This window comes from Zootoca vivipara, chromosome 7 (genome assembly GCF_963506605.1).
Source record: "Zootoca vivipara chromosome 7, rZooViv1.1, whole genome shotgun sequence".
NCBI classification, from domain to species: domain Eukaryota; kingdom Metazoa; phylum Chordata; class Lepidosauria; order Squamata; family Lacertidae; genus Zootoca; species Zootoca vivipara.
This window is the reverse complement of record NC_083282.1, coordinates 5045900-5070969: the sequence shown is the minus strand read 5'-3', so window position 1 is coordinate 5070969 and position 25070 is coordinate 5045900. Positions and strand designations below refer to the sequence as shown.

At 44.4% G+C, this 25070-nt stretch overlaps 1 protein-coding gene across 1 annotated transcript in view; it reads right to left on the bottom strand.

Annotated features, from left to right (window-relative positions):
• TNR (tenascin R) overlaps positions 1–25070 on the bottom strand; it is a 78955-nt gene that overhangs the window by 36807 nt on the left and 17078 nt on the right. The window contains exons 3-8 of the mRNA XM_060276597.1: positions 20708–20971; positions 19221–19336; positions 18394–18544; positions 14900–15169; positions 9030–9215; positions 977–1066 (exon numbers count right to left, since the gene is read on the bottom strand). Of these exons, the coding sequence (XP_060132580.1) occupies positions 977–1066; positions 9030–9215; positions 14900–15169; positions 18394–18544; positions 19221–19336; positions 20708–20971 (1077 nt within the window). The remainder of the gene's footprint in view (positions 1–976; positions 1067–9029; positions 9216–14899; positions 15170–18393; positions 18545–19220; positions 19337–20707; positions 20972–25070) is intronic.

Genomic DNA, 25070 nt, shown 5'->3' with positions numbered 1-25070 from the left:
AAGGCAAAAGCTGTTTGCATTTGCATTGAAATGCTTGCTGTAAATACTTCCCCTTGTGCAAAATGCCAGCTTGCTTATGTGTCTATAAAAATTGACACACACACTCTCTCTCTCAGTGGTAATGGGATAAACTTTTAAACCATATTCTCCCCCACCCCTTGTTTATGTCCCTCGGCTGCTCACTCCAAGACACAAGGAAAAGCCTTCTTACTAGGAGCCCCCTCATCAGTGTGAAGAACGGAGATTTTGGCTTCTGCTGCTAATTCCTGTTTGCTTCTATTCTCTCACAGGAACAAACAAATGGGGGGGGGGGCAAAAGAAGAGAACATTGATAGAGCACCCGACAGGGAGAGAAAGGGTAAAAGAGCACTTTGCATGTGACTCTGCAGGCACAGCCAGTGTTGCAAACATTCAAATCATTCAGAATAGGACTCCTGCTAGAAATCATTTGCCAACCTGGAGCAGAAGTAACCAATGGAGGCTTGCAAAGCCATTTCTCCTGAATCCTATGCAGGACTTCCCAAATTTGAAGTGTGGCACAGAGTGTGGCAGAGTGACATGTCTCGGTACAATCAGCTCCTTCTTTTAGACCTCCTCCACACCCTGATAATTTGCTTGGTGAAATTGCTGCATTAATTCCAACTGGCAAAGTACTGCAGAATGAATTAACTGAGGGTCACTTAACCATGTTCTGGAGCCCCCAAGTACAGTGGTAACTCGGTTTAAGTACACAATTGGTTCCAGAAGTCCGTACTTAACCTGAAGCGTAAACCTGAAGCGAACTTTCCCATTGAAAGTAATGGAAAGTGGAATAATCTGTTCCAGATGGGTCCGCGGAGTACTTAAACTGAAAGTACTCAAACCGAGGCGTACTTAAACCGAGTTATGACTGTATGGGTGAAGATTCAAGAGATGGGCAGAACCCACTATTTTTACTCCATAATGATTTTTTAATTTAAAACTGTGTGTCACTCACCAGTCCTTGCATTCATGGTAGCTGGAACACTTTGCTTGCCATCCATTATAGCTGAAATTCCAACTCCATATTCTGTTCCTGGCACCAAATCTGCATGTGGACACACAACGATGCACAGATTAAGCAATGAATTGAAACCATTTCCACCCACGTAGTGGTTTCTTCTTGTCTGGCTTATGGATGGGTGAATCTGACAATTTTCTTTCTCATTTTCTTAATCTTGAATTCAGTTCTCCACATTTCCATATCAGTTTTCATTTTTTTAAAAAGTTCTCCTGAAGGATTCATCAGCATTTTAGTGCAAATGTTTCCATGCAATTTTGCTTAATGTGTACATTTTTGCAAAGCAATTCCCCCTAATGCAACACATTTTTGTATGTTACTTTCATCAATATATGCATCTCTGTACATACTTGACCCCAGTATATGTGTTTTTGTCCTCATTACTCGGCTGGAAAACTGCATTGCAAAATTCAAGGAAATGTGGCTTTTGAAGGATGGCTGCGTTCAGTTCATGTCTTTTTTTCACAAAGCATAGCTGTCAAGTTCTCCCCCTTTTTAAAGGGAAATTCCCTTATGTTGAATAGGCTTCCTCGTGAGAAAAGGGAAAACTTGACAGCTATGTCACAAAGTGCCTATAATTGAATCGCACCCCCCATTCCCTAGCCTGGCTTCACTGCTGTAATTTTGTCATGGAAACTGGATAAGTCACTAAAAACATAAATAAATAATTGTGCTAACATTTGCTGCTAAACCACTGATAATGAAAGGACAAAGTATGGGGCGTTAGTTTGTGTTATTGTCTGATAAGACCCGAGACTTGGGGGAGAAGAGAAGAAATTAAATGTCACCTCAGAAACAAATGCCATAATACTTTCGATTTAGTTTAGAAACCTAGAAACATTTCCAACAGGAAAGGTTAGTTTTCAATTTGTTCTTGAGGATTGTTCAGTTGACCTAGGCCTCCATCTTTGAAAACATTGACTTTGTCTTGTACTTGCTTAACTCTAGTTTGTTGTCAAAGACAAAATTAGGCTGAGTACAAACATGTAGACGTGCAACCTCCTTTCATCTCCATGGCAAAATAAAATAGCTACTTCATGCATTATGTGATGTGGAAGTACAGTGGTACCTCTGGTTACGAACTTAATTCGTTCCGGAGGTCCGTTCTTAACCAGAAACTGTTCTTAACCTGAAGCACCACTTTAGCTAATGGGCCCTCCCGCTGCTGCTGCGCTGCCACCGCACGATTTCTGTTCTCATCCTGGGGCAAAGTTCTTAACCTGAGGTACTACGTCCGGGTTAGCGGAGTCTGTAACCCAAGTGTTTGTAACCCAAGGTGTTTGTAACCCAAGGTACCACTGTAAGTGGTAAGCACCTTGGCCACTGGGTTCAACACGACTCTTCTTTTCTGGCACAGATGCTATGAAAGAGTTTGTGGGGCATGGTTGGTGTCAGGAGTATGGGCAGGAGTCAGGCTCTGGGGCCTGTAGTGCTTTGCAGGACTGGGGCCTGCCTCAGCTTGTGCTGGAGAGGCAAGGAGTGGTCACTCAGGTGAGGCCACTTGATACCTCACTGCACCTGGTGGCAGGAAAAGCTCAGCATTTCCCTTCAGCTCTTTGCCACAGCAACGCTATCCCTGCCTGGTTGCATCTGGCCTCTTGCTCCTTGGACCCTTGCCTTGCTGATGCCTTGATCCTCGACCCTTGGACCTCTGCCTTGCTGACGCCTTGATCCTTGACCCTTGGACCTTCGCCTTGCTGATGCCTTGCTCCTCGACCCTCGACCCTTGGACCTTTGCCTTGCCGACGCCTTGCTCCTTGACTCCCAGACCTTCGCCTCTGCCTTGCTCCTTGACCCTGCCACTGCCTGCTGCTGGACCGTCAACCCTGCGCCTGTTCCTGCTTCTACACCACCATCTTGCCTCTGGTCCTGATGTCCTCAGCCAGGGCTTCAACCGCCCGCCGACCGGACCGTGACAGTTGGAAGAATCTCTCTTCCACCTTGCCATGAAATAACATTGACAGCACTTTTTACGCTTACTACAAGGAGGTGGCTTCAAGGAGAGGTGGGTGGACTGGCCTCTGGGATCCTCTTCTAGAACACTGAGATCTACCAAGCTAGGTAAGGTGCAACATACTGGCATAGGAGGCAACCATATACTGAAAATTAAGGAGCTAGGTGCCTCTAAGCACACACTCCGTCCAGGTAATTAAAAAGAGGGAGTTGTTGATTTATTGTTGCATAGACCATTTCCCCCCATTTTAGGCTGAGAAAGCAGAATTAATTTTAGAGCAAAGAACAGTCACCTCTTGACCGTTAATGAGACATACTTCAGTTGCTTTCTGTAAAGCTAAATTTCAGACGAGAGAAAATCCAAGATAGCTTTATTTGTTACCAAACTGATTTGACACCTAACATTTTCATTTGAGTTTCTTATTTATGAGGCATAAATGAAACACTCAATAATTTATGAAAGAGCCCAGCTTCTCCCTGCGTGCCATGGAAATATAAGTATCCAGCTGCCGGCAGGAGGGCTGCCCTGTGGTTTCTGGCTCATCAGGGGAGACAGCAATTTAGTTAATTTCCAGGCAATCTATCATCTATTATCATTATTGGATCAAAGCGGATGCCAGTGGCTCTTTGTCGGCACCCTTTGGGTTTATTTCTCTCTTCACTGAATGGATATTGGCAATTTCTCAGAGGTACAAAAGATGTAAGATGGCACGCAATTCCTCTCCACAAGTGCAGACAAAATGTAAACCAGGAAACAAATAGTTCCTTGTCACTGGGGCCAGCCTGTTACCCAGCCTGGTCTCCTTGAGCTCCACTCATTTGCACCCATTTGAAGAACACAGCACTGTGGGGGCGACTCAGTGGTTTGTTCTGTATAAAGCCATAATTAAGAGTGCCCGGCGTAACAGTGCAGGGCTGGGCTGACTTCAGTTTTGTGCAATGGTCTTTGTTTCTATTAGAATCCATGGGGCCCACCAATGTATTTGAAAATTATGAATAAAAAAGAGGGCGTCTTCAGGATCTCTTAAGTTACCTGTGCTATGTAATGCTCAGCAGGCATTCTTATCTCCAGCATTTAAGGGTTAAACTACACAAAACATAAAATGCATCGTTTGGAGTTTCATAATTTTTCCTTTTTACATGGCAGACAGCAGCTGCTTTGTGTCCTGATCAGCATCAGGACCACAGTATGTGGGGAAGAGAGCTAATTCCTCACTGTGGTCCCATTGAAAATTGCTCCCACTGAAGCTCCTATTTGACAAATTAAGGAAAATGGCTGTTTCAAGTTGTTGGTAGTGATTAGGGCTGGGCGATATCTGGTTTTCAACACTGTGGTATATCAGTAGCTAAACACCATGATATGCTGATATATCACAATGCCTGGAATGTATCTGTATGGGGGAAGGCTTATAGGGAACAGCCCCCCCATCAGGTTGAGTTCCCCGCAGAGCAGTAAGTCCAGCAGCGGATCAGATTACAGGAGTCAGGAAGCAGAGGGGGAGAGACAAGCCTCTATCAGCATCAAACGGCCTCTCCACCGAGTGGAGGGGGAGGAGGTTGGGGAGGAAGGGACCGGAGAGCAGTCAGAGGGACGGCCCTTCCCCCCAACTCCTGAATTGAGGCGTATGGCACCCTGTAGGACAAGGGGGAGGCGCTTTGGCGTCCCCAAGCTATTATGTTGAGCGTGAAACAGAAAGAAGCCATTGCGAGGTTCTGACTCAGACTAAGCAGACATGATTCCAGGCACTTGGCACTGTAAATAGTATGCAGAATAAAAAACATCTTAAAGCCCAAGCAGGTGGGCTGCATCTTTCCTCCTGGAGCAAACAACCACCCCAAGAGGAAAAAAGCAGCCTGCCTGCTTGGGCGAAGGCAATTTGGGCTGCTGATACATCGCAGCAGCTGGGGAGGCGCAATGTATTGGCAGCTCAAAAAGTCTGAAACTGGTACCATAATGTGAACACCATACTGGTTTCAGACAATGTCAACGTATCACCCAGCCCTAGTAGAAATAGTTTCCATTGGGACTATACTGTGTGAGGAAAAGGCACCCTCTGGAGGAATTATTTTTTAAAACAGGAAATAGTTGTGCAGCTCCAAGTTTCCTGTAATGTGTATTTTGGCCCCAATAAGTGCCCTGATATATCAGATCAAGGTCCACCTACATCAGCAGGCATTGGGCAACCGACCAGTAGATCACCAACAGATTAGTGCTTCACCAGCAGCTTGCTTTAACTTTTTTTCTTTTCTTTTTGCATCTTGGAGTAATCTGTAAAAAACTGTTGACAGTACTCAGCCTAGGGATATAGGAAGAAAATGATCTTGTTGCTTTTCATTGCATGTAGCACTGTTTCCTTTGTATTGCAGTTTGGCTTCTGACAAAAACCTCATTTTTTTCCTCTTGCTGTCCGCTGTGGTGAAATTTTATGCAATTAATTATGCTGTAATGATATTATCCCACCCCATTAGGAACGGCTTAGGGAGCTGGGTATGTTTAGCCTGGAGAAGAGAAGGTTAAGGGGTGATATGATAGCCATGTTCAAATATATAAAAGGATGTCATATAGAGGAGGGAGAAAGGTTGTTTTCTGCTGCTCCAGAGAAGCGGACACGGAGCAATGGATTCAAACTTCAAGAAAGAAGATTCCACCTAAACATTAGGAAGAATTTCCTGACAGTAAGAGCTGTTCGGCAGTGGAATTTGCTACCAAGGAGTGTGATGGAGTCTCCTTTTTTGGAGATCTTTAAGCGGAGGCTTGACAGGCATATGTCAGGAATGCTTTGATGGTGTTTCCTGCTTGGCAGGGGGTTGGACTGGATGGCCCTTGTGGTCTCTTCCAACTCTATGATTCTATGATTCTATTCCAATGCAAAGGAAACACAATGCAAATGGAGGAAAAACACACCATTTTCTCTCTCCATATGAATGGTGGATGCTAAGAACAAACAACAGGGGAGAGCTGTTCATACCCTGCTTATTTCCTCTCTAAAACCATTTGGCTGCAAACTGAATGCTAAATGAATGAATGAATGAATGAATAAAAACTTGTATTGTGAGTTCACAGAAAAGCTGGCTGTAAGAGGATTCCACTGTAGTGAGAAACCTCTGCCATGAATGTTAGTTTAAATGGATGCCAAGCTCCTTAGAAGATGTACTGAAGGCAGCTCTTCATAAGTATTTCCTCGATCTTATCATATGGGGCATCTCAGGAAGGTTGGGGACCTGGCCAAAAGGCTGTATCTGTGCATGAAGACAGGCAGCAGAGACAGGCTGCTGCATTTCAAGAGGTAGACAAAACAAACACCAAAGATAAATCCCCCCTCTAGGGCGGAACGTCCTTGCCAATGGAATTAAGGAAAACCTGTTTCATGCTCCTCTGTAGCAGCCCAGCCCAGCCATGAAATCTCTGCTAAGAGCAGCTTTCAGAAGAGTTTAAGAAGAGCCTGGAATTTCCCCCCACATTTCCTCCTTGCTTTTCATCTTCTCTAATGCTGGAGACATCGGCACAGAGCTGTGCTTGGGCAGAAGGAAGTGGTGCCCACAGGAAGTACCACTGAATCTTTCCTCTCCCCATCTCTTGCAGAGGCGCCTCAGTAAAGCAGTGGTGTTCAAGTCTCCAGAGGTTTACCAGGAGCTCCTTATTTAGAAGATCAATAATGGCATACGAATTTCCTTGAAAGACAGTTTGTCCAACACACTACTGATCTCCACCTACAAAACTGCTGGGAAGAGTTAGGTTTATTCTACAGCTCCCTTCCCACACAACACTGCTAAAGACCCAAGAGGCTTGAGTTCAATGGTTCTTATATTCCCAAGGAAGTGTGACAGGATTGCAGGTGAAATCTTTCAGCCCCATCTGAGAATTAACAGGATTATTTAGTGGATGCCTTTGCCAACTAAGGGCTTAGCCCTTGTACCACTGCTTTTCCCTGGGGGGGGGGGAACACTCTTTAGCACTCAGTTGGAACAAACAGCAATTTGGTTTTTCCCTGGATTGACATTTGCTCTGATCTATCGCTAAAGAGAGAATTTTCCCTGGGGCAAGGGGAAAACCACTTGGACCTGTACCTAGACAGCATGTCGTGGCAAACCAAGCATGGGACAAGTGGAAGAGTGGACAAGCCCTAAATTCGGGGCAGGAGGAAATGCCCCCTCCAGTCAGATTGCCTGGGACTCTTTCCTCCCAGACTCTTCTTCTGCGGGATGAGATGTGGCGCAATTGTTTCTTGGGGTAAACACCTTCTGCAGTATGCACCTGTTTTCTGCTTGTGGCACACTGCACAAAGTTTAAAACTTTTCTACTTAGTGTGATTGTTTTAAAAGCACTGGTGAGAATTATGGTAGAAAAGTCATGGAAAAGGTGGAGTAACTCAGAGGCCCTTGAGAGCAATGCTGAGCAAGGACTTGGAGGGAGTTTGGCCAAGTACAGAGACAAATGAAATTTAAACAACTAACCCGGTACACCTCACCCATGACACTTTTTAATGGAGATAATCTCTGTCCAGAAAGACTGTAATGTGTGGAACAGCACTAAAGGTGAGTTCATCACAACAACTTGGAAGTTTGGAAGAGATCACATGCCATGGACAGAGCACCTTACTGCAACCACATCACTTGAAACTCAATCTGTTTCATGCTCTTTGCTTCCTAGAGAGATATGATGTTTCTGTTGGATTTTTTGAGTAGTCAAGTTACTTTAGAGCCACTCTAATGTAAATACTTCTGTTTAAGAGAAACAGGTGCCGGTGTTTCTGTTAATTGCTCACAGGCGTGGGCTCTGCTTCTTGTATATAAGGCTCTGCCAGAAAGCCTTCTGTATCTCTTAGCTAGATCTTTCAGTTAGATTCATCTCTTAGTAGATCTCTCAGTTGAATGTATCTCTTAGGAGAACTGTATCTCTCAGTGAGATCAGCACCTTTGTTGGAGAATACTTAGTTGATTCTCAGTTGTTCTCAGTTTAAGAGATTCCCAGTTGAATCTTAGCAAGAGAGACTCTCAGTTTAAGAGATTCCTTAGTTGAATCTTAGTATGAGAGTTGCTTAGTTATGAAGCTAGTTTGCTGTTAATTCTTGGGTAGTTTAATGGGAGTTATGTGGGAGTTTGTGGGAGGTTTGGAATGGGTTGAAGGTTGGAATGTGGGTAGATAACGTTGCTAAGAGAGAAAGCATTTATCTTTAGTTTAAAGTCTCTTTAGAGTCAGTTTGTTTTTCAGTTAAAGAAACCCAACCGTTTGTATTTTCATCTGCATGCTTTTACAAGCGTGCAGCTAGTAAGGGGTTTCATATAAGGGAGATAATTCCCTACACTCTTGGTGGTGTTTTCTTAGCCAGGTCGACTTCTGACTGCGTATACTCTGCGTGAAGCGTACTTTAAAGGGCCGCTGGAAACTGGGATATATGATTTAGGTTAAGCAAGTTTCAATACCCAGTTTTCTCAAATATTATTCTTATCATATATATATATTTTCCAAAAGTTTCAGAGGCAGGGCTTTTCAGAGCAAGTTTGTCTGTGAGTACTGGATACTTTGGGGTGCTTTGTGATATTTATTTTAAAACATACAAGGAAAGCAAGGGAGAGTGGACAAGCAGAGAGACACTGTGCTAGTCTTTAAAACAGAATGTCCTTGGAGGCCCCCTTTCTCCAGCTGACTTTGTGCCAGGCAGCTGCAAAAATTCAGATTTCTGCTTCCTTTGGCGGTCAAATGCCAAAATGCCAAACTGTTTCCTTTCAGTCTCTGCCCACAGCAGGTGGTGTGTGTGTGTCCCATCATTAGTAGCCACTCACCATCAAAAGCCATCAAAGGCCATTTAAGGACAGCCTCAGGATCCATTAAAAGAACAGTTTGACCTATTGACTGTACAAAAACCTAAAGTAAAATTAACCTCACTTTGCATGTTCATTACAACACTCACAAAATGTTTACATTTTAGAAAAATAGTGCACAATCATGCAGACATAGTCAAAATCAATTGTAACATTTCCCCGCTTGTAAATTCTGCAAGGAAAAATGAAAAGCACCCACGATGAGGAAGCTTACCTGTGAGGGTGGCCCTGGTTGTGGCACTTGCACTTCGTGGCACTAAAAGCTCATGGTACTGCTCTCCGGCCAGAGTGCTATAGATGACCTTGAAATTCCCCACCTCTGCCTCACTGTTGTCCCACTCAAGTTCCAGGCTGTCATATGTCCGGGAGAGGACACGCAAGTTCTTGGGGGCATCAATTTCTGCGTTTGAAAAGGAAATAGTCAGTGACTTGCTTCACTCTTGCTCCTACAGCTACAGTCTTTGTAGTCTCCTAAACTGCAAGCCTTCACATAAGAAAGGCATTTTCAAAAGTGTAACCTTGCTGTGTAACCTGGCTGAAGAACTCCCCCCCCCCCCAACACAATACAAGTTAAATACAAGCCTTATGAGGAATGGATTAGGGAGCTGGGTATGTTTAGCCTGGAGAAGGTTAAGGGGTGATAGCCATGTTCAAATATATAAAAGGATGTCATATAGAGGAGGGAGAAAGGTTGTTTTCTGCTGCTCCAGAGAAGCGGACACGGAGCAATGGGTTCAAACTACAAGAAAGAAGATTCCACCTAAACATTAGGAAGAACTTCCTGACAGTAAGAGCTGTTTGACAGTGGAATTTGCGGCCAAGGTGTGTGGTGGAGTCTCCTTCTTTGGAGGTCTTTAAGCAGAGGCTTGATAGCCATCTGTCAGGAATGCTTTGATGGGTTTCCTGCTTGGCAGGGGGTTGGACTGGATGGCGCTTGTGGTCTCTTCCAACTCTATGATTCTAAATTATTTTGATTTCCTGCTATCTCGTCCTCCTGCATAAATCCACTCTGAGAATTCGAGCCAATAACTCTTGCACAGAGCCAAGGAACTTGCTCATTAACTAATACTAATGATAACCCTTATCATTCATGTAATACATTAAAGTATGCAAAGCACTTCATGGTCTTTATCTAATTATAATTTGGAGAACATTGTTCAGTGAGACATCTAGCTTATAATATAAGTATAATGTGTAGGTCTGAGATGATCGCAAATCTGCCTTATTCACTAATAAGCTATTTGGATGGTTAATGGCTTTGAAAGGAAATCAAATGAGGGAAAGCCAAGTGATCAGATTTAAAGTTGAAATACATCTGAAGAAACAGATTCAAAACTCTCAGCACTCTCAGCAATATTTTAAAATAAACTTTCATATGAAGTTGCCTCATATTGAGGCAGTTCAATCCAGGCCAGGCCTGTCTACTGTACCTGGAAGTTGTTCGCAAAGAAATATTTCATGACTCTGCTGTTTGAAATTCTTTTAAATGTAGGAATGGAACTTGAGCAGTCCACGTGCAAAGCTCTACCTACTCAAGTCCTTCTTATAGGCTTTCCATGGGCATCTAGTTGGCCACTGTGAGAACAGGATGCTGGACTCGGTGGGCCTTTTGCTGGACCTTGCAGGGCTAATCTTACCAGGGCCACAGCCACTCCCCTAAAGGCACCGGAGGAATATGAATGAAGCTGCCCTGTGTTGTCAGCCCTTTGCTTCCTCCAGCTCAGTTCAGTCCACTGTGACTGGCAACGGCCTTCTGGGTTCCTCAGACATCTTTTCTAGCTTAGTTACCCAAGAATCTTTTAAAACAGAGATGCTAAGCATAGACCCTTAACACTAAGCTATGTTCCCAATCATGACATGAATTGTAGGTTTGAGGTGACAAAAGATTTCCCATGGAAATATGCACTCTGTAATCAAGCTGCAGCCTTTCAGAGAGTTCATATTTTGAATTCCAAGCGGTGCACTGATTTTTCAGTTTGTTTGCATTTTCACTGCAGAACTAACTGGAGGCCACTAATTGGAATCTTGGCAGATGATTGGGGGTGCGCGCGCGCAAAATAGCACTACGTAGTGTTTTGTGTGAGAGGAACAATGTCTGTTGTGCACCCACATCCTTCCCCTGCAAGACTGTTCTGTGTCCCCCCCCCCCAACCATCTGGAGCTGATGTGAGGAAGATGCAGGGCATGCATTCGTTGTTTTTTTTGGGGGGGGGGGGTTGGGGGTGGAGAGGGAAATGTCAATTGCCTATTCTAATCTGGATACAACTTTTATCTTCTGTGCATCCTTTCGTTCCTGCGTTTGATTTAGGGTGGCCAGGTGCCAATGAGGAGAGGGCTGAAGCACATTTCATAGTTGTGTACAGGTATGGATTTCAGCAGGTGTAACTTATCATGAAAGAGCCGCTTCCGCATTCTACGGAGGCGGGGTTGTGGGCGGCCCGACTGAACCATCGCGTAGGGGCTGTGAGCTCAGCCCCTGCGCCGTGGAGGGTTCCCACCTGCATCATCCCCGGGACCGACCAATAAGGTCGGGCGGGGCGGGGCTTGGCAATTTAAAGCCCCCTGCAGGTGGGAACCCAGCCTCTTTCATCCCTGTTCGATAGGGGACGCTGCTATGGACGTCAGTTGGTTGCCTGGTTAGTCAGGGGCCGGGTAGGACTTTTCCCACTTGAACTAGCCGGGATGGGTTTTTTGCCTGCCTCATAGCAATTCGTCACAACTTTGGTTTGGCGGTTAGGCGTTGGAAATTTGCATAACAACAAGATTGAAGGGGCAGATTACATCATCAACTGCCCAAATTGGAGAAGTAATCTGTTAAAGGATTTCCGGGGGCGGGGCTTGGTCCAGAGCCTGGAGATGCCAGGGCCGTAAGGCATGCCCCTACGGTGGTCACAGGAGGAGTTCCGGTAGATGTACATCATTGGACTCCTTACTGGTGATTAACTTCTCACGGACTTCAACACACGGGTTGGAGTCGGATATAGTTTGATTGGTTCCAACGCCTAAGCCAATACTGCTCATCATCCTTAATCAATAAAGTTGTGGCCTTAACCACCCAATTTATAACTTAATTCTTGTGTCTGGTGTTTTTATTTCTGGGAAGGAGGGACATTGCCACACAATTACAGCTGCTGAAAGCCCTTCATGTATACAAAAATGAAAGGTGCAGGTAGTCTGTTCTTCCTTGGCATCTGGTCACCCATTTGGTCCCTTCTTTTTTCAGTCAGCACCAAAGCTCGTGTATGGAAGAATGCTATGCCAGAGATCCTAGGAGGTATTGCACATTTTGATGTGCAAGCGAAATGGGAGATCTTGGGTTCTCCTAGCTTCTAATTTTACCAGTCTTAAATTCAGTTTTCCTCATGTCAAAACCAGTTTGTGATTTCTCTTCCTTTAAAAAGGCCTTCAAAAACTCACCAGCATATTAATATGACTTTCTCCTAATACAGCGGTACCTCTGGTTATGAATGCCTTGGGTTACGTTTTTTTCGGGTTACGAAGGTTTCTAACCCGGAAGTGAGTGTTCCGAGCTCCCGGAGGCCTTGCCGCTGCCCGGGGCCAAGCCCGGACATCCGTGGGGCTTGCGGAGTCTCCACGACTGGGCTCCAGCCATGAGAGCTTTCCGAGCCTTCACAATGCCTGGAGCCAGGCCCCGACATCCTCAGGATGCCCAGCAGGTCGCATCCCAGCCCCAAAGTTAGGTAAGGAACACTTAACTAACAAAGACCAAGAGCAGTGGAGGTGTTAAGAAAACAAAGATGAGCCTGGGCCGAAAAGCCCTTTACCAACCCTTGCCCCACCCCCAGCTGTAGCAAGATGGGTGGCACCTAGCCAGGTAAGCCCACCGACCCTGTGGGAGGGGGTGAGTGGAAGATTTTGGGATTCTGCAAGGGGTTTTGGGATTTGTTCATGTGAGTCTGCCCTGTGCCTTTGTCTCTGCTTTGCTCCTTCGTTTGGGGAACTTCTGAGGGACTCTGCCTTCTGTCATTGTTTTGGGGATCGTGTGAAGCCCAGTTCAGCTACTGGTTAATTGTGTGACTGCAGAAATGGATAAAAGCACCCCATCCAAACAATGACTATCATCAGTGCAGGTAAGAAAAAAAATGTTAATTTTTTCATCTACAATAATGTCTTATTTATTTTATAATACAGTACATTGATTATTGCCTTCATTTTATGGATCAATGGTCTTGTTAGACAGTAAAATTCATGTTAAATTGCTGTTTTAGGGGGTGTTTTTCATCGTCTGGAACGGATCAATCCACTTTTCCATTACTTTCAATGGGAAAGTGTGCTTCAGGTTAAGAACGCTTCAGGTTAAGAACAGACTTCTGGAACCAATTAAGTGCTTAACCTGAGGTACCACTGTATACACATTTTTGCAAAGCACTTCCCCCCTGATATAATGGATTTTTGTATGTTGTGTTCACTAATGTATGTATTTCATGCACACTTTAACTGCACAGCTGCATTTTTGTACACATTACTTGGCACTGCAAAATTCAAAGAGGTGCAAATTTGGAGCAATGGTAAATTTCACAAAGTGCAAATTAGGTAGGTTTGTCTTTAAATGTGAACTGAATTCTCATCTCCATTACTAATCCAAATTAAAGCTATATTCTTATATTCACTTACGTGACTGAACTTCCAAATAGACAAGCATATGATTGTACTGTAAGGTGCAGTTATTTCCCATTCAAAGTTATGGGACTATCACAGAGTTTGTGTCCAATGCCTTCCAAGTTAATGCTTTTCTCTGATTTAGTTACTACACTGCCTTTTGTGCATCTTTGAGGTCTCCTTCACTGACATTCCCACAAGTGTGGTGCCAAATTGGTGGTACTGAAGGCCACAGTTTATAACACCACAGTTTTGCTGCCTCACTTGCCTTTTTGATTATGACACAAAAAGACTCAGCGATTCAATTAAGTGCACATCCCCCTTACTCTTAAGTGCAGCCAGCAAGGCCTCTTCATACGGATAACAGCATCTTTATGACGGGCAATATCTAAGCCATAAAACAGCTCCAAAATCTACTTTCCACCTCCTCTTTTACGGAACTGTAATTTAAAGCAGTTTACTCTCTATAGGCTTTGAAGCAAAATAAAAAAAATCCTTCAGTAGCACCTTAAAGACCAACTAAGTTTTTATTTTGGTAGGAGCTTTCGTGTGCATGCACACTTCTTCAGATACACTTGAAACAGAAGTCACCAGACCCTTATGTATAGTCAGAGGGTGGGTGGGTGGGGTGATTGGGAATGGGTGATGGGCTGATAGGAGTGGTAAACCTGTTGATGACTGTTAACGACTGTTAATGACTGCAATTGGTAGCAGGAAAAAAGCAAGGGCTGAGGTACTAAAGAAAGCTTGATCATGTATAATGAGATAAGAATCCTATGTCTCTGTTCATACCAGGTCTCTCCATGGTTTTAAGCTTGGTAATAAGTTGCAATTCAGCAACTTCTCTTTCCAGCCTGTTTCTGAATTTTTTCTGTAATAAAACAGCTGCTTTGAGATCTTGTATAGAATGTCCTGGGAGACTGAAGTGTTCTCCTACTGGTTTCTCTGTCTTGTGATTCCTGATGTCAGATTTATGTCCATTTATCCTTTGGCGTTACCTGTGACAAACTTAGTTGGTCTCTAAGGTGCTACTGGAAGGATTTTTTATTTTTATTTTGACTGCGTCAGACCAACACGGCTACCTACCTGTAACTAATGACTAGTGAGTGATTCTTTGAAAAAAGGGCGAGGCAGAATGAAAGCATGCCTACAGTAATGCAGCACCTCATGCCTGCCATTGCCAGGACGTATGAATCTCCTTTATACCACAGGTCCATTTAGCCCCATTGGCAGAAGCTCTCTAGGATCTCAGACAGGTGCGTCTCCCCCGGCTAATATCAGAGCCCTGGAGGCTGAAACCACAAGCTTCTGAATGGGAAGCAGATCCTCTGCCACCGAACTACAGACTCTTCTATAGGTTGGGCATCTTCATGTTGTGGAGAAGGGAAAAGGTGACAACATACAAATGCATCTTTAGCTGCAGGTGAGTAGCGATCTGCTAACACTTGTTTGTCTTGGGCATACCTGTGACAAAGAGGGTGACTGCGGCGTCGCTCTCATTGGTCCCACGGACGGCAGCGATGGAGACTTCGTACCGTGAGCCAGGGCGTAGGGCCTGCATGGAGTACTGGCTGAGGGGGGGTTGTAGTCGGAAGGTGGTCTTCCCCCCTTCTCCATTTTCGAGGCCATACTTCAGCAGAATGTAGTCAACTTTAGCCCGGGGTGGAGTCCATTCAACAAATGCCACTGTGTCTGAGACATCTCTCACCAATATCTGGGTTGGTCCATCAATTACTAGACACAGTTGGTGCATTTAAAAAAATTGGAAGAAAGAGACACATTATACAAGAGGAATAGACAGAGAAGGAAGACTTTAATGGATTTTTGTGCTAAGAATCTATACTAAGGATGTGTGTGATTTCTGCTTCTCCGTCCATCCTCTTGGATATGCATGGAAACTCCAAGCAGGTAGCATTGCTTTTAGGAAGGACAAGAACAAAACATATATGTGTGGAGATATGCATCAGAGTTGCAGATGTTGCTTATGATGGCATGTCCATCACATGAGGATCCCCTAAGCGTCATTTAATCCTGAACTGGTATGCACATTCATTATTATTAATATAAATTTATTAATACCCCACTTCCCCCCCTGGAAGGTACTCAGGGCAGCTTACAGATAAAAACAATAACAGCTAAAGACATACTGGTAGATAAATAATAATTTAAAAACAATTAAGCATTGATAGAATTAAAACTTTCTCTCTCTATATATGCACATTTAAAAAAATCTACTTTATATGCACAAGAGTTTCTGACCCAGCCACCATTTCCATCTGTACCATTTGCAAGAATGTGTGCAATTAATTCCACCTCCTCACCCACATCCAACAATGAATGGAAAGTATATCAGCTCAAATTGGGCATGAGGGGAGATGGGGTTAATTGTCCGCATCAGCAGGACTACAGTACTTGGGCTGGAAACTGAAGCTGCACCAAGCATTTGCTGGTTTGCACTCGTGTAAGACAAAACTAAGTTGGAGCTAAAACAGGAGGCAAGTGCTTGTTAATCACTTGTGTACCAAACCATCATTACCCTGCTGTTCTCGCTGTGCATCTAATCTCAGACTTATTTCTTGCCTGTGGATTTGAGGACTATTATTCCAGTTTCTATTCCACAGGTTTCAGTTTTCTCCCTTTGTGCTGGTGAAAGCTTAAACCGTGTTCTGCAAGAGGCACATTGGCCTCGTAAAGCATGGTATGGTAGTGGCAAGTTATTTATTTGTTTTATCACATATGTTCAACTCAATGGGACTGACTACGGAATCAACAAGTATAGGAGGATCGCACAGTAAATTGATATTCCTAATAAAAAGGAGGAAGAGGAAGTAGAAGGGGACAGATGTGCCAACATTTGGTTTAGTTCATCCAGTCACATGCAATATTTCACTTCTCTTGATGATTGTTCAATGCTTGGTAAATCTCAGCCAAGTGTTTGAACAGCCTCCACTGAGAAACATTGTGTCTGAAGTTAGATTATTGAAAGTTCTCTTTGTGATGTTTGATCTGAAACTGTTTATTCACCTATGTAAGTCAGTGGGACATTTGATTTCTATTCATCTTTGACAATTTCATACAATTTACAAATAAGCCATTTTTTACACTAAAACATTCTATACTTAACCTGCATTCTACATTTACATGGAAAGTCTATATTTGCTTCCCTAGGGGACTGAGGGAAGTCACCTAACGATGTTAAGGAAAGTTATGATTAATAAGAAGTATTTTTGTGTTGTTTGAAGAAGAAGAAGAAGAAGAAGAAGAAGAAGAAGAAGAAGAAGAAGAGTTTGGATTTAAAATCCCGCTTTATCACTACCCAAAGGACTCTCAAAGTGGCTAACAATCTCCTTTCCCTTCCTCCTCCACAACAAACACTCTGTGAGGTGAGTGTGGCTGAGAAATTTCAGAGAAGTGTGACTAGCCCAAGGTCACCCAGCAGCTGCATGTGGAGGAGCAGAGACGTGAACCCGGTTCCCCGGTTCCCCAGATTGCGATTAATTTTTTTGGGGGGAATAAAAGCGACATTTGAGGAGAGGAAGAACAGGGTAATTCACATAGAATTCAAGTGAAGATTATATATGTATATATATATATATATATATATATATATATATATATATATATATATATGAGATATATATATATATATATATATATTAAAGGCTTATTTATTGACTCTGAGTGAAGTTGAGGCAAGCAGCACCAACTGTTTGTTAGATATATATACCAGAGATTATACTTTCCAAATGTGTGTTGACAGAAATTAATTTTAAAAAAACACAGAGTCCAAACTATCAGTGTTCAGGGGAGGCTGCCTATTGCTTCTCTGCAAGATTTGCTGCTCTGACTGTGTCTCCTTCAAATCAGTCTCCAGTAGGGGGAGGTAATTTTGCTGCTTTTTGGGCATCCATTGATAATTCAATAACTCTTGGCAAAGCGCTTCCCTTCTCTGAATGAATTCTTGACTTCTTCCAGGCAGGAAGCAGGGCAAGAAAAGTGACTCATGCAGAAAGTCAGCGGGTGGCTGAGGTCTGACGGTGGGCAATTTTCACAAAATCTAAAAGGAGGCATTTCCCTGTTTAAACATGAAGTGTGCCTCCAAGTTTTAATTACGAAACAAAGTGTTGTTCGGAACATTTGCAAAATGCACCCGTAGATGAACAAACATCAAAAGGGCACTTTAAAAGGGGCAGTTGCTTCAGATGGCCTGTAGGTGCCACTTGTAAACCACATCCTGCAAGCAATTCTCAAACATACAACATCTGAAAAGGAAAAAAGGGAAAAAAGAGAAGGAATGTCTGTATATTCCTGCTGACATAATGACAGGGTGACTACGATCTGCATCAGAATTGCTGATTGTTGTTCAGCAGACTCTCTTTTGTTTGAGTGAAAGGGCTGCTGGTACAAATGTGATACTTGGCACACATTTCCTACTCCTCACTCCAAGGTCCATTAATTGCTTTATAATTATCCACCATCTTGGCACACCCCTCTATCTGAGAACTTTGCAAGAGCTGTTTATGGCCCCCCCCTTAAAGATGTTTTTTTGGTGAATGGAGCCATTTGACGCAATTACCAGGAGCCAGCTGAATGAGATCCTCTTTGCTGCCGCTTCAAAGCTAGAAACAAACAGGAGCTAGAATACGAACTACCAATTCATCTGTTGCCCACAAAATGAGCCCTTTGAGATTGGACCAAAAGTTTAGTTCTAGCCCACCTTCCTCTTTTCAGCCATAGTCAGGCAGAGAAGCTTCTGGGAATCCCACCAGCAGAACAACATGAAGGCAGAAGCTCTCCTGTTGTGGGTACCAGGAATTCAGAGGGAGGCTGCCTCCCAATATGTGGGTTCCATTTAGGTGCAATTGCATATAAGCCTCAGTACAATCTTCAATCCTACCTGGAAGAAAAATGGTTGTTAACCCTCAAACTGGCACAGAACTGCAGGGTGGGCTACTCACGGGTTGAGACACTGGCTGAGGCTGGCGGACTCCGGGCTTGTTCCTTGAGGGCGACCACGTTGACAGTGTACTCCTCACCTGGTTTCAGGCCCGTCTGATTAAATGTTGTCACGCTGCTAGGGAGCTGTGCAATCACGCCCCCTTCATTGTCCTGGGGAGATTAAACAAGCTGGCTAAAGTTTGGAAGAAATCGTGGTACCGTATTAGCAAATCAAATTTTAATATGATTCCCTTCATATGGGAAGATTGCTTTGTTTACACATGTGTTCTAAAGTCCAATAAACCCCCAGCATATCCCAACCTTTGATTAGTTTTTTCTTAAGATACTCGCTTTGTTAAATAGGAAATCTTAATTTTCAGGGCCAGATTACCTATCATGTCAATGCGTCTCTGACTCTTCAATGTTTTTGCAAATAGCAGTCAGTGTGAAGGGCATATGCATTGGGTCTTTGACACCTTATTACAAACAAAACAAGGCTTGCCACAATGTACTATACAGGCACAGTTTGATAGAAAATGCATTTCTAAGGATCCTTTTCATTAAACACATCCTTAAGGGTCCTGTTCATGTGTTACTCATGTGTAGGGTCCTGCCTTGTGGGTGGAGGAACAGGAATGCTGTTTTCTGCAGCAACCCAGTATTGCACTCTGTCACTTGGAGTGAAATTCCAGCAGATGAACACACAGGTTCAGGTACCCTGGTGAGTTCCTGCTAGGAACCTCCTGGGGTGCCCAAACTCTGCAGAAAGCAGGACTGAATTCCCCAGGTATCAGCTGATGTGGATGTGAGAATGTGCTCTTGGAAGAAGGACCACTCTGAGTAATACCTTGGGGATAAAGCTGATCTCCCAGCCATCAAACAAGAAGGAGGAGGGCTCCCACTGCATCTCGACGGTGGTCTCTGTGATTGTTTTGAACTGCAGCCCTTGTGGAGTGGAGAGTTCTGGAACATAGCAATGAAGAAAGGGGGGGGAGAGGTTGTGTTAGCTGCACCGTAACCCAGTTTTAATTGTCAACATGTAACCCAAATCTCTACTTTCCATGATCAATTTTCCCACGATGAGTGGGAAAATCAGCTACGATGGAAGTGTGGTTCAGTGGTAGAGCATCTGAATTGCAGGCAGGTGGTCTCATTTCCTAGCATTCCATGTAGGCCTGAGGAATATGAAATGGAAGAATATCAAGAGTGCCTAAGAGGGTTGCTTCCAGCTCCCGTCAGGCTCTGATCTAATCAACTTTTAAAATTCTTTTTTCAGTACACCTAACAGCCTAAACAAACTGTAATGTAATGAAGATTAAAATTATTTTGCCAATTCTACTAAAATGAGTGTCTGCTCTTAGAGATGACATTTAAGGATGAATGCAGCATTAGGATGAGCACACAAAAGCTTGAGAGGTACAAACTTTGACTAGTGGTGTATGGAGCAAGGCAAAGGTAAAAATACGCAAGCTTGAACCTAAAGCTTGCAGTCCTCAGCTCCTCTTTCTGAGGATGTCAACTGTCTAGCAATAAACTCTTCTTTGTTGGAACAATGCAGCTCACTGCCTGCCTAGAATCTCTGTTAGGCTGTGTATACTTGAGCGATTTCACAAAACTTGTCTACCGCACACAGACTTCCACCTAAACATTAGGAAGAACTTCCTGACAGTAAGAGCTGTTCGGCAGTGGAATTTGCTGCCAAGGAGTGTAGTGGAGTCTCCTTCTTTGGAGGTCTTTAAGCGGAGGCTTGACAGCCATCTGTCAGGAATGCTTTGATGGTGTTTCCTGCTTGGCAGGGGGTTGGACTGGATGGCCCTTGTGGTCTCTTCCAACTCTAGGATTCTGTGATTCTATGACTTGACTTCTGAACCCAGATCTGTGTGGTGAAGAGAACGAAGGGGAAACACCCCATGCAAAATGCAAGGAGAAAGTAAAACTCTACGAGGAAATTTTTGCCGATTGTGAGTTGTTTTTCTTCTCTTCTCTTTTTCTTTTTACATTCCTAGATAGGTTGATCCTGAGGGGAGTCTTCCAAAAACCATACTATCTGAACCACAAGAACCTATTATTTATCTTTGAAGCCCACCGAGCAAAACTGCATAGAGTGACTCTCCACATATTGCTGGACTACAGTTCCTATGACCCCTGACCACAATAGCTGGGGCAGAAAGGAGTTGTGGGTCCAAGAACATCTGGAGAGCCACAGGTTCCCCTCCCTCACCCAAGAATGCTCTCAGGAGAACATCTCCCTGCATGAAGAGGCGGCAGCATTTAGGCAGTTCCTCCTCCATTTTAAATGGCATGTTTGGTGCCGAAAAACCATGCAATACTTACGGGTGGCCACCTTGACCCCGGCTGGGGCACTGAGCACATCACTGATGACGGCATAGATGGTGATGTTGTATGTCAAGCCTGGCTCCAGCTCCTTGATGGTGACACTGCTCCAGTCGCCAGGAACCCGCTGCTGGAGCTGCAGACCCCCAGGCATTGCTGGCTGGTAGGAGATCACATATTCAGTCACGGCCATTGGCCCATCCCACTCCAGCTCGATGGACCTGTCGCCAACCACAGCCACTCGCAGGTTCTCAGGTGGAGCAACTGGAGGAAGAGCCAATATATTGACCGTAAGAGGTAAGGTGACCCACAGCTCTCTGCAAGGAGCTACATGACCTTGAGATGTGCTCCCCACTCAGCCTGTGAACTAAGGCAGTTATCGGAAGCACACTTACAAAGTGCCTATGGAATTCAATGCAAGTGATTTCCAAGTAAAGTTGTATAAGTTTGGGTTGCATGGACCATTGCATGCATCCCTCTCCAGCAAATGTACCCCACCCCCTGAAGAACAGGTATGGGAGACTGCCAGTTTGAAGCAAAGAACTGAGGTGGCGGGAGTTGCTTTACTCTTCGTCTTCCTGCTGTCTCTCCTCTGAAAATCACCCCCCAACCTGCCTTTCTCCTCATAGGGAAAAGATCTGGGAAGGAATTTGGTGGGTCAAGCAGCAAGGAGGGTAAGTATTGCACAGGCTCTCCTCTTGCTGCTCTTCAGTTCCCAATCACAGCAACTGAAAAGAGGTGGTTCTTTTCAGTTCAGCAACCCTCTCCCAAGTAACTGAACTGAATTATGGACTGGGCGCACCAGCAGGTGCCCTGTGCACAATCCCTCACCCTGAAGCAGGAGTGAGGGTTGCATGTTCATAGTTTCAACAATTAAGGTGCATTTATGTAAAGCAGCTGTTTGATAGTGAGGAGACTAATGCTGCAATCCTAACTCTACGGAGCCCATTGGACTGAATAGGATTTGCTTAGGAGTAGACATGGTTAGGGTTGCAAAAATAGATATAAATCCAAAACATTATCCTAAATAGCTGATCAACATAAATAAAGCTTCCAACTGTCCCGTTTTAACCAGATTGTGATTTTTAGCATCAACCCAACAGGTAATTATAGCTCTTTAATTATAGCTCGAACTAGGGACTGTCCTCTTCTCCTGTGCCTAGAATGCAGAGGGTCTCCATTTGCCCTGCTACTTTCCCCTGGAAAACCCACTCTTCCCTGCTGAATCAGTGCAAACATCAACCCACAGAAACCCCCCACTGATGTTTGCTCTGATTCAACGGTACAGAGTGGGTTTCCCCAGGGGGAAGCGGCAGGACAAGTGGAAGCGTGGATGAAACCTGTGTGAAGGTTTAGAAGACTGCAATGTTCTTCCTTACACAAAACAAAATAAAAAAATACTTCCAGTAGCACCTTGTTGTTGTTTAGTCGTTTAGTCGTGTCCGACTCTTCGTGACCCCATGGACCATAGCACCCCAGGCACTCCTGTCTTCCCCTGCCTCCCGCAGTTTGGTCAAACTCATGTTTGTAGCTTCGAGAACACTGTCCAACCATCTCATCCTCTGTCGTCCCCTTCTCCTTGTGCCCTCAGTATTTCCCAACATCAGGGTCTTTTCCAGGGAGTCTTCTCTTCTCATGAGGTGGCCAAAGTATTGGAGCCTCAGCTTCAGGATCTGTCCTTCCAGTGAGCACTCAGGGCTGATTTCCTTCAGTAGCACCTTAGAGACCAACTAAGTTTGTCATAGGTATGAGCTTTTGTGTGCATGCACACTTCTTCAGATACACTGATAGGGTCTGGTGACTTCTGTTTCAGTGTATCTGAAGAAGTGTGCATGCACACGAAATACCTATGACAAACTTAGTTGGTCTCTAAGGTGCTACTGGAAGGATTTTTTTATTTTGTTTTGACTGCGTCAAACCAACACAGCTACCTACCTGTAACTTCCTTACACAGAGATGGTGCCTTCCCCACATTACAAACAGAGCACAGCACCACCATGACATGAGGCCAGTCCTTAAGCATGCCAGAGTCTAAACTGAGGGAGAGTCAGAGAGCACTCTGTGGAGGCCTGTGCATTAAATGCCAGTGTTTTGGAACTAGATAAGACGGATGGAGAGTGATGAGTCTCTGTCCTATTCACCTACTCTCTTTTTCTGGTGTGGCAGAAGGTGTCCAAAATCCAGAAATGACACAGGCCATGTATGCACAGAGCTACACTTTCTTTTACAGACTACACTTTGGGGGGCAGGGGGAGGCGTGTGTGTTGAACGTTTGGTGTATATGCAACCTCCACGGCTGCCCAGAAAGGTTTGCAATCTTAAACAGGACATCTCAAAGAGAAGGTGAAGATGGCGTTGCTAAAAGGGGGCAGAACGGAGCAGGGAAGGCTTATGTACAGGACTAGCGAAAAGCGCAGGAAAAAGGTCAAACGATGATGTGGCCTTTCTGAGACTTTGAATGAAAATAATGGATTTAAGGGGGCAATGCAAAAATACGTGAGCTCTCTCTTCCACCAGAAATCCTTTGGCACAACAAGGATTAGCTCTAATAAGCAGAGGGCATTTGGGATTTAAAGATTCTGCATGTGCAGCCTGCTGTAAATAATAAGGCAGGAGAAAGTGCCTTTCTTGATTCTACCTCACGTGTGCAGGAGAGCAAATATCAAAATGTCAGTGTCAACATTGGAACACCACGGCTTTTTTAATTAGCAAGAGCAAATTACTCCTTTCACATTAGCTGCTAAACCCTTGGCCATGCCACTGTGTTTGCTGATGGCATTACTTCTGATATTCTTCTTACCCTTTGCAGAGGAGAGATTGGCTCAGTGTTACTCATTCACCACAAATGATCCACAAGAATTGTGGACTTCAGCGTGGACTCAGAAAGGACAGACAGTGTGCAATCTCATGCACGCTAACCTGGCACGATGCTCCATTGAACAAGCGGGACTTACTTCTTGAGAGTGTGACCACACACAATGCCAATTGTTTGACCACCATGAGAACAGGATGCTGGACAAGATGAGCCTCTGCTGTGAACCTGTGGGGCTCTTACCTTCTTGTTTCATTGCTTTGAAAAGCTCCACCTGGAATTAAGTTTTAATGCAGGACCAGTGTGGACCATACCTTTGGGCCAATCTAGTTCGCTACCTGGTGCTCGCTTGTTCTCCCTGATCATGCTGACTATGGGCAGGAGGCAAGGCAGGTCTGGTGCCAGCCTATGTCTCTCTCTGACTTTGGACATGCCATCCCCATGCAGATAAGGGGAGGGAAGAGAAGCAGCCTTGGTTCTACTCCATGTGATGGAACTGATCAGCCCAAAGAGTTTGCAAAAAGGGTGGGCAATAGTAGTTAGAAGAGTGTCCTGGAAAATAAGCTGTTGGAGATTGAAAGGGTGTTTGATTCTGGCCACCGCCTTCATTTTCTGCATTCCCTCAGGGGTGGAGAATTTATTCAGCAGAGACATCAAACCACTTTGGGTTAGGAGAAAGCACTGTGCTGCTGAGCACCCCTCATCAGATTCAAGCTTGTTGTTTTAAGTGAGAAATGTCAAGCGGTGCTTTTATCTTATTGCTCAAATAGCCTTCTTGAGTGGACACAAGTGGAAAAATGCTTTAGATAACAGCCCCAATGCTCCTCTAGATACATACTTTTTTTAAAAAAAGTAAAGACAAGGGCACATTGTTACTTGACTAAAGAATGGCAAGAATTCCCAAGCAGGCACAGGATATAGTCCTGGCCACAGTAGATCAGGCACATTCACCATAGCAAAAGCCAGGGGTGCAACTCAGTAATCTGTCTTCTGTAGAATTCTCAAGATAGCATTCTAAGGTGTGTAAATGAGTCTTTCAGATGCCAACAGTTAAATAGAAAAGCAGCTAGTTTGGAATCTTAGTTCTTGATCCTTTCTGGAGTTGCCTTTGGCAAAATAGGAAAATGGCACTCCAGCTTATGCTAGTCACGGAGCTTTTGATGACTTTCCTTCCAGTACAGTATCTGTTTCTGAGGTCAGGGCTCCTGAAGAATTTTTTTTATATATATATAAAAATGGAACAGCCCCATACACCAGTGTTGTCTAGTGGAGGCTGGTGTACATTGGGTGAAAGGTTGACTGGCCAACAGTAGGTGGAGCCAGAGTCAATAAACCAAAGGTAAAGGTAAAGGGACCCCTGACCATTAGGTCCAGTCGTGACTGACTCTGGGGTTGCGCGCTCATCTCGCATTATTGGCCGAGGGAGCCGGCGTACAGCTTCCGTGTCATGTGGCCAGCATGACAAAGCCACTTCTGGCAAACCAGAGCAGCACACGGAAACGCCATTTACCTTCCCGCTATAGCGGCTCCTATTTATCTACTTGCACTTTG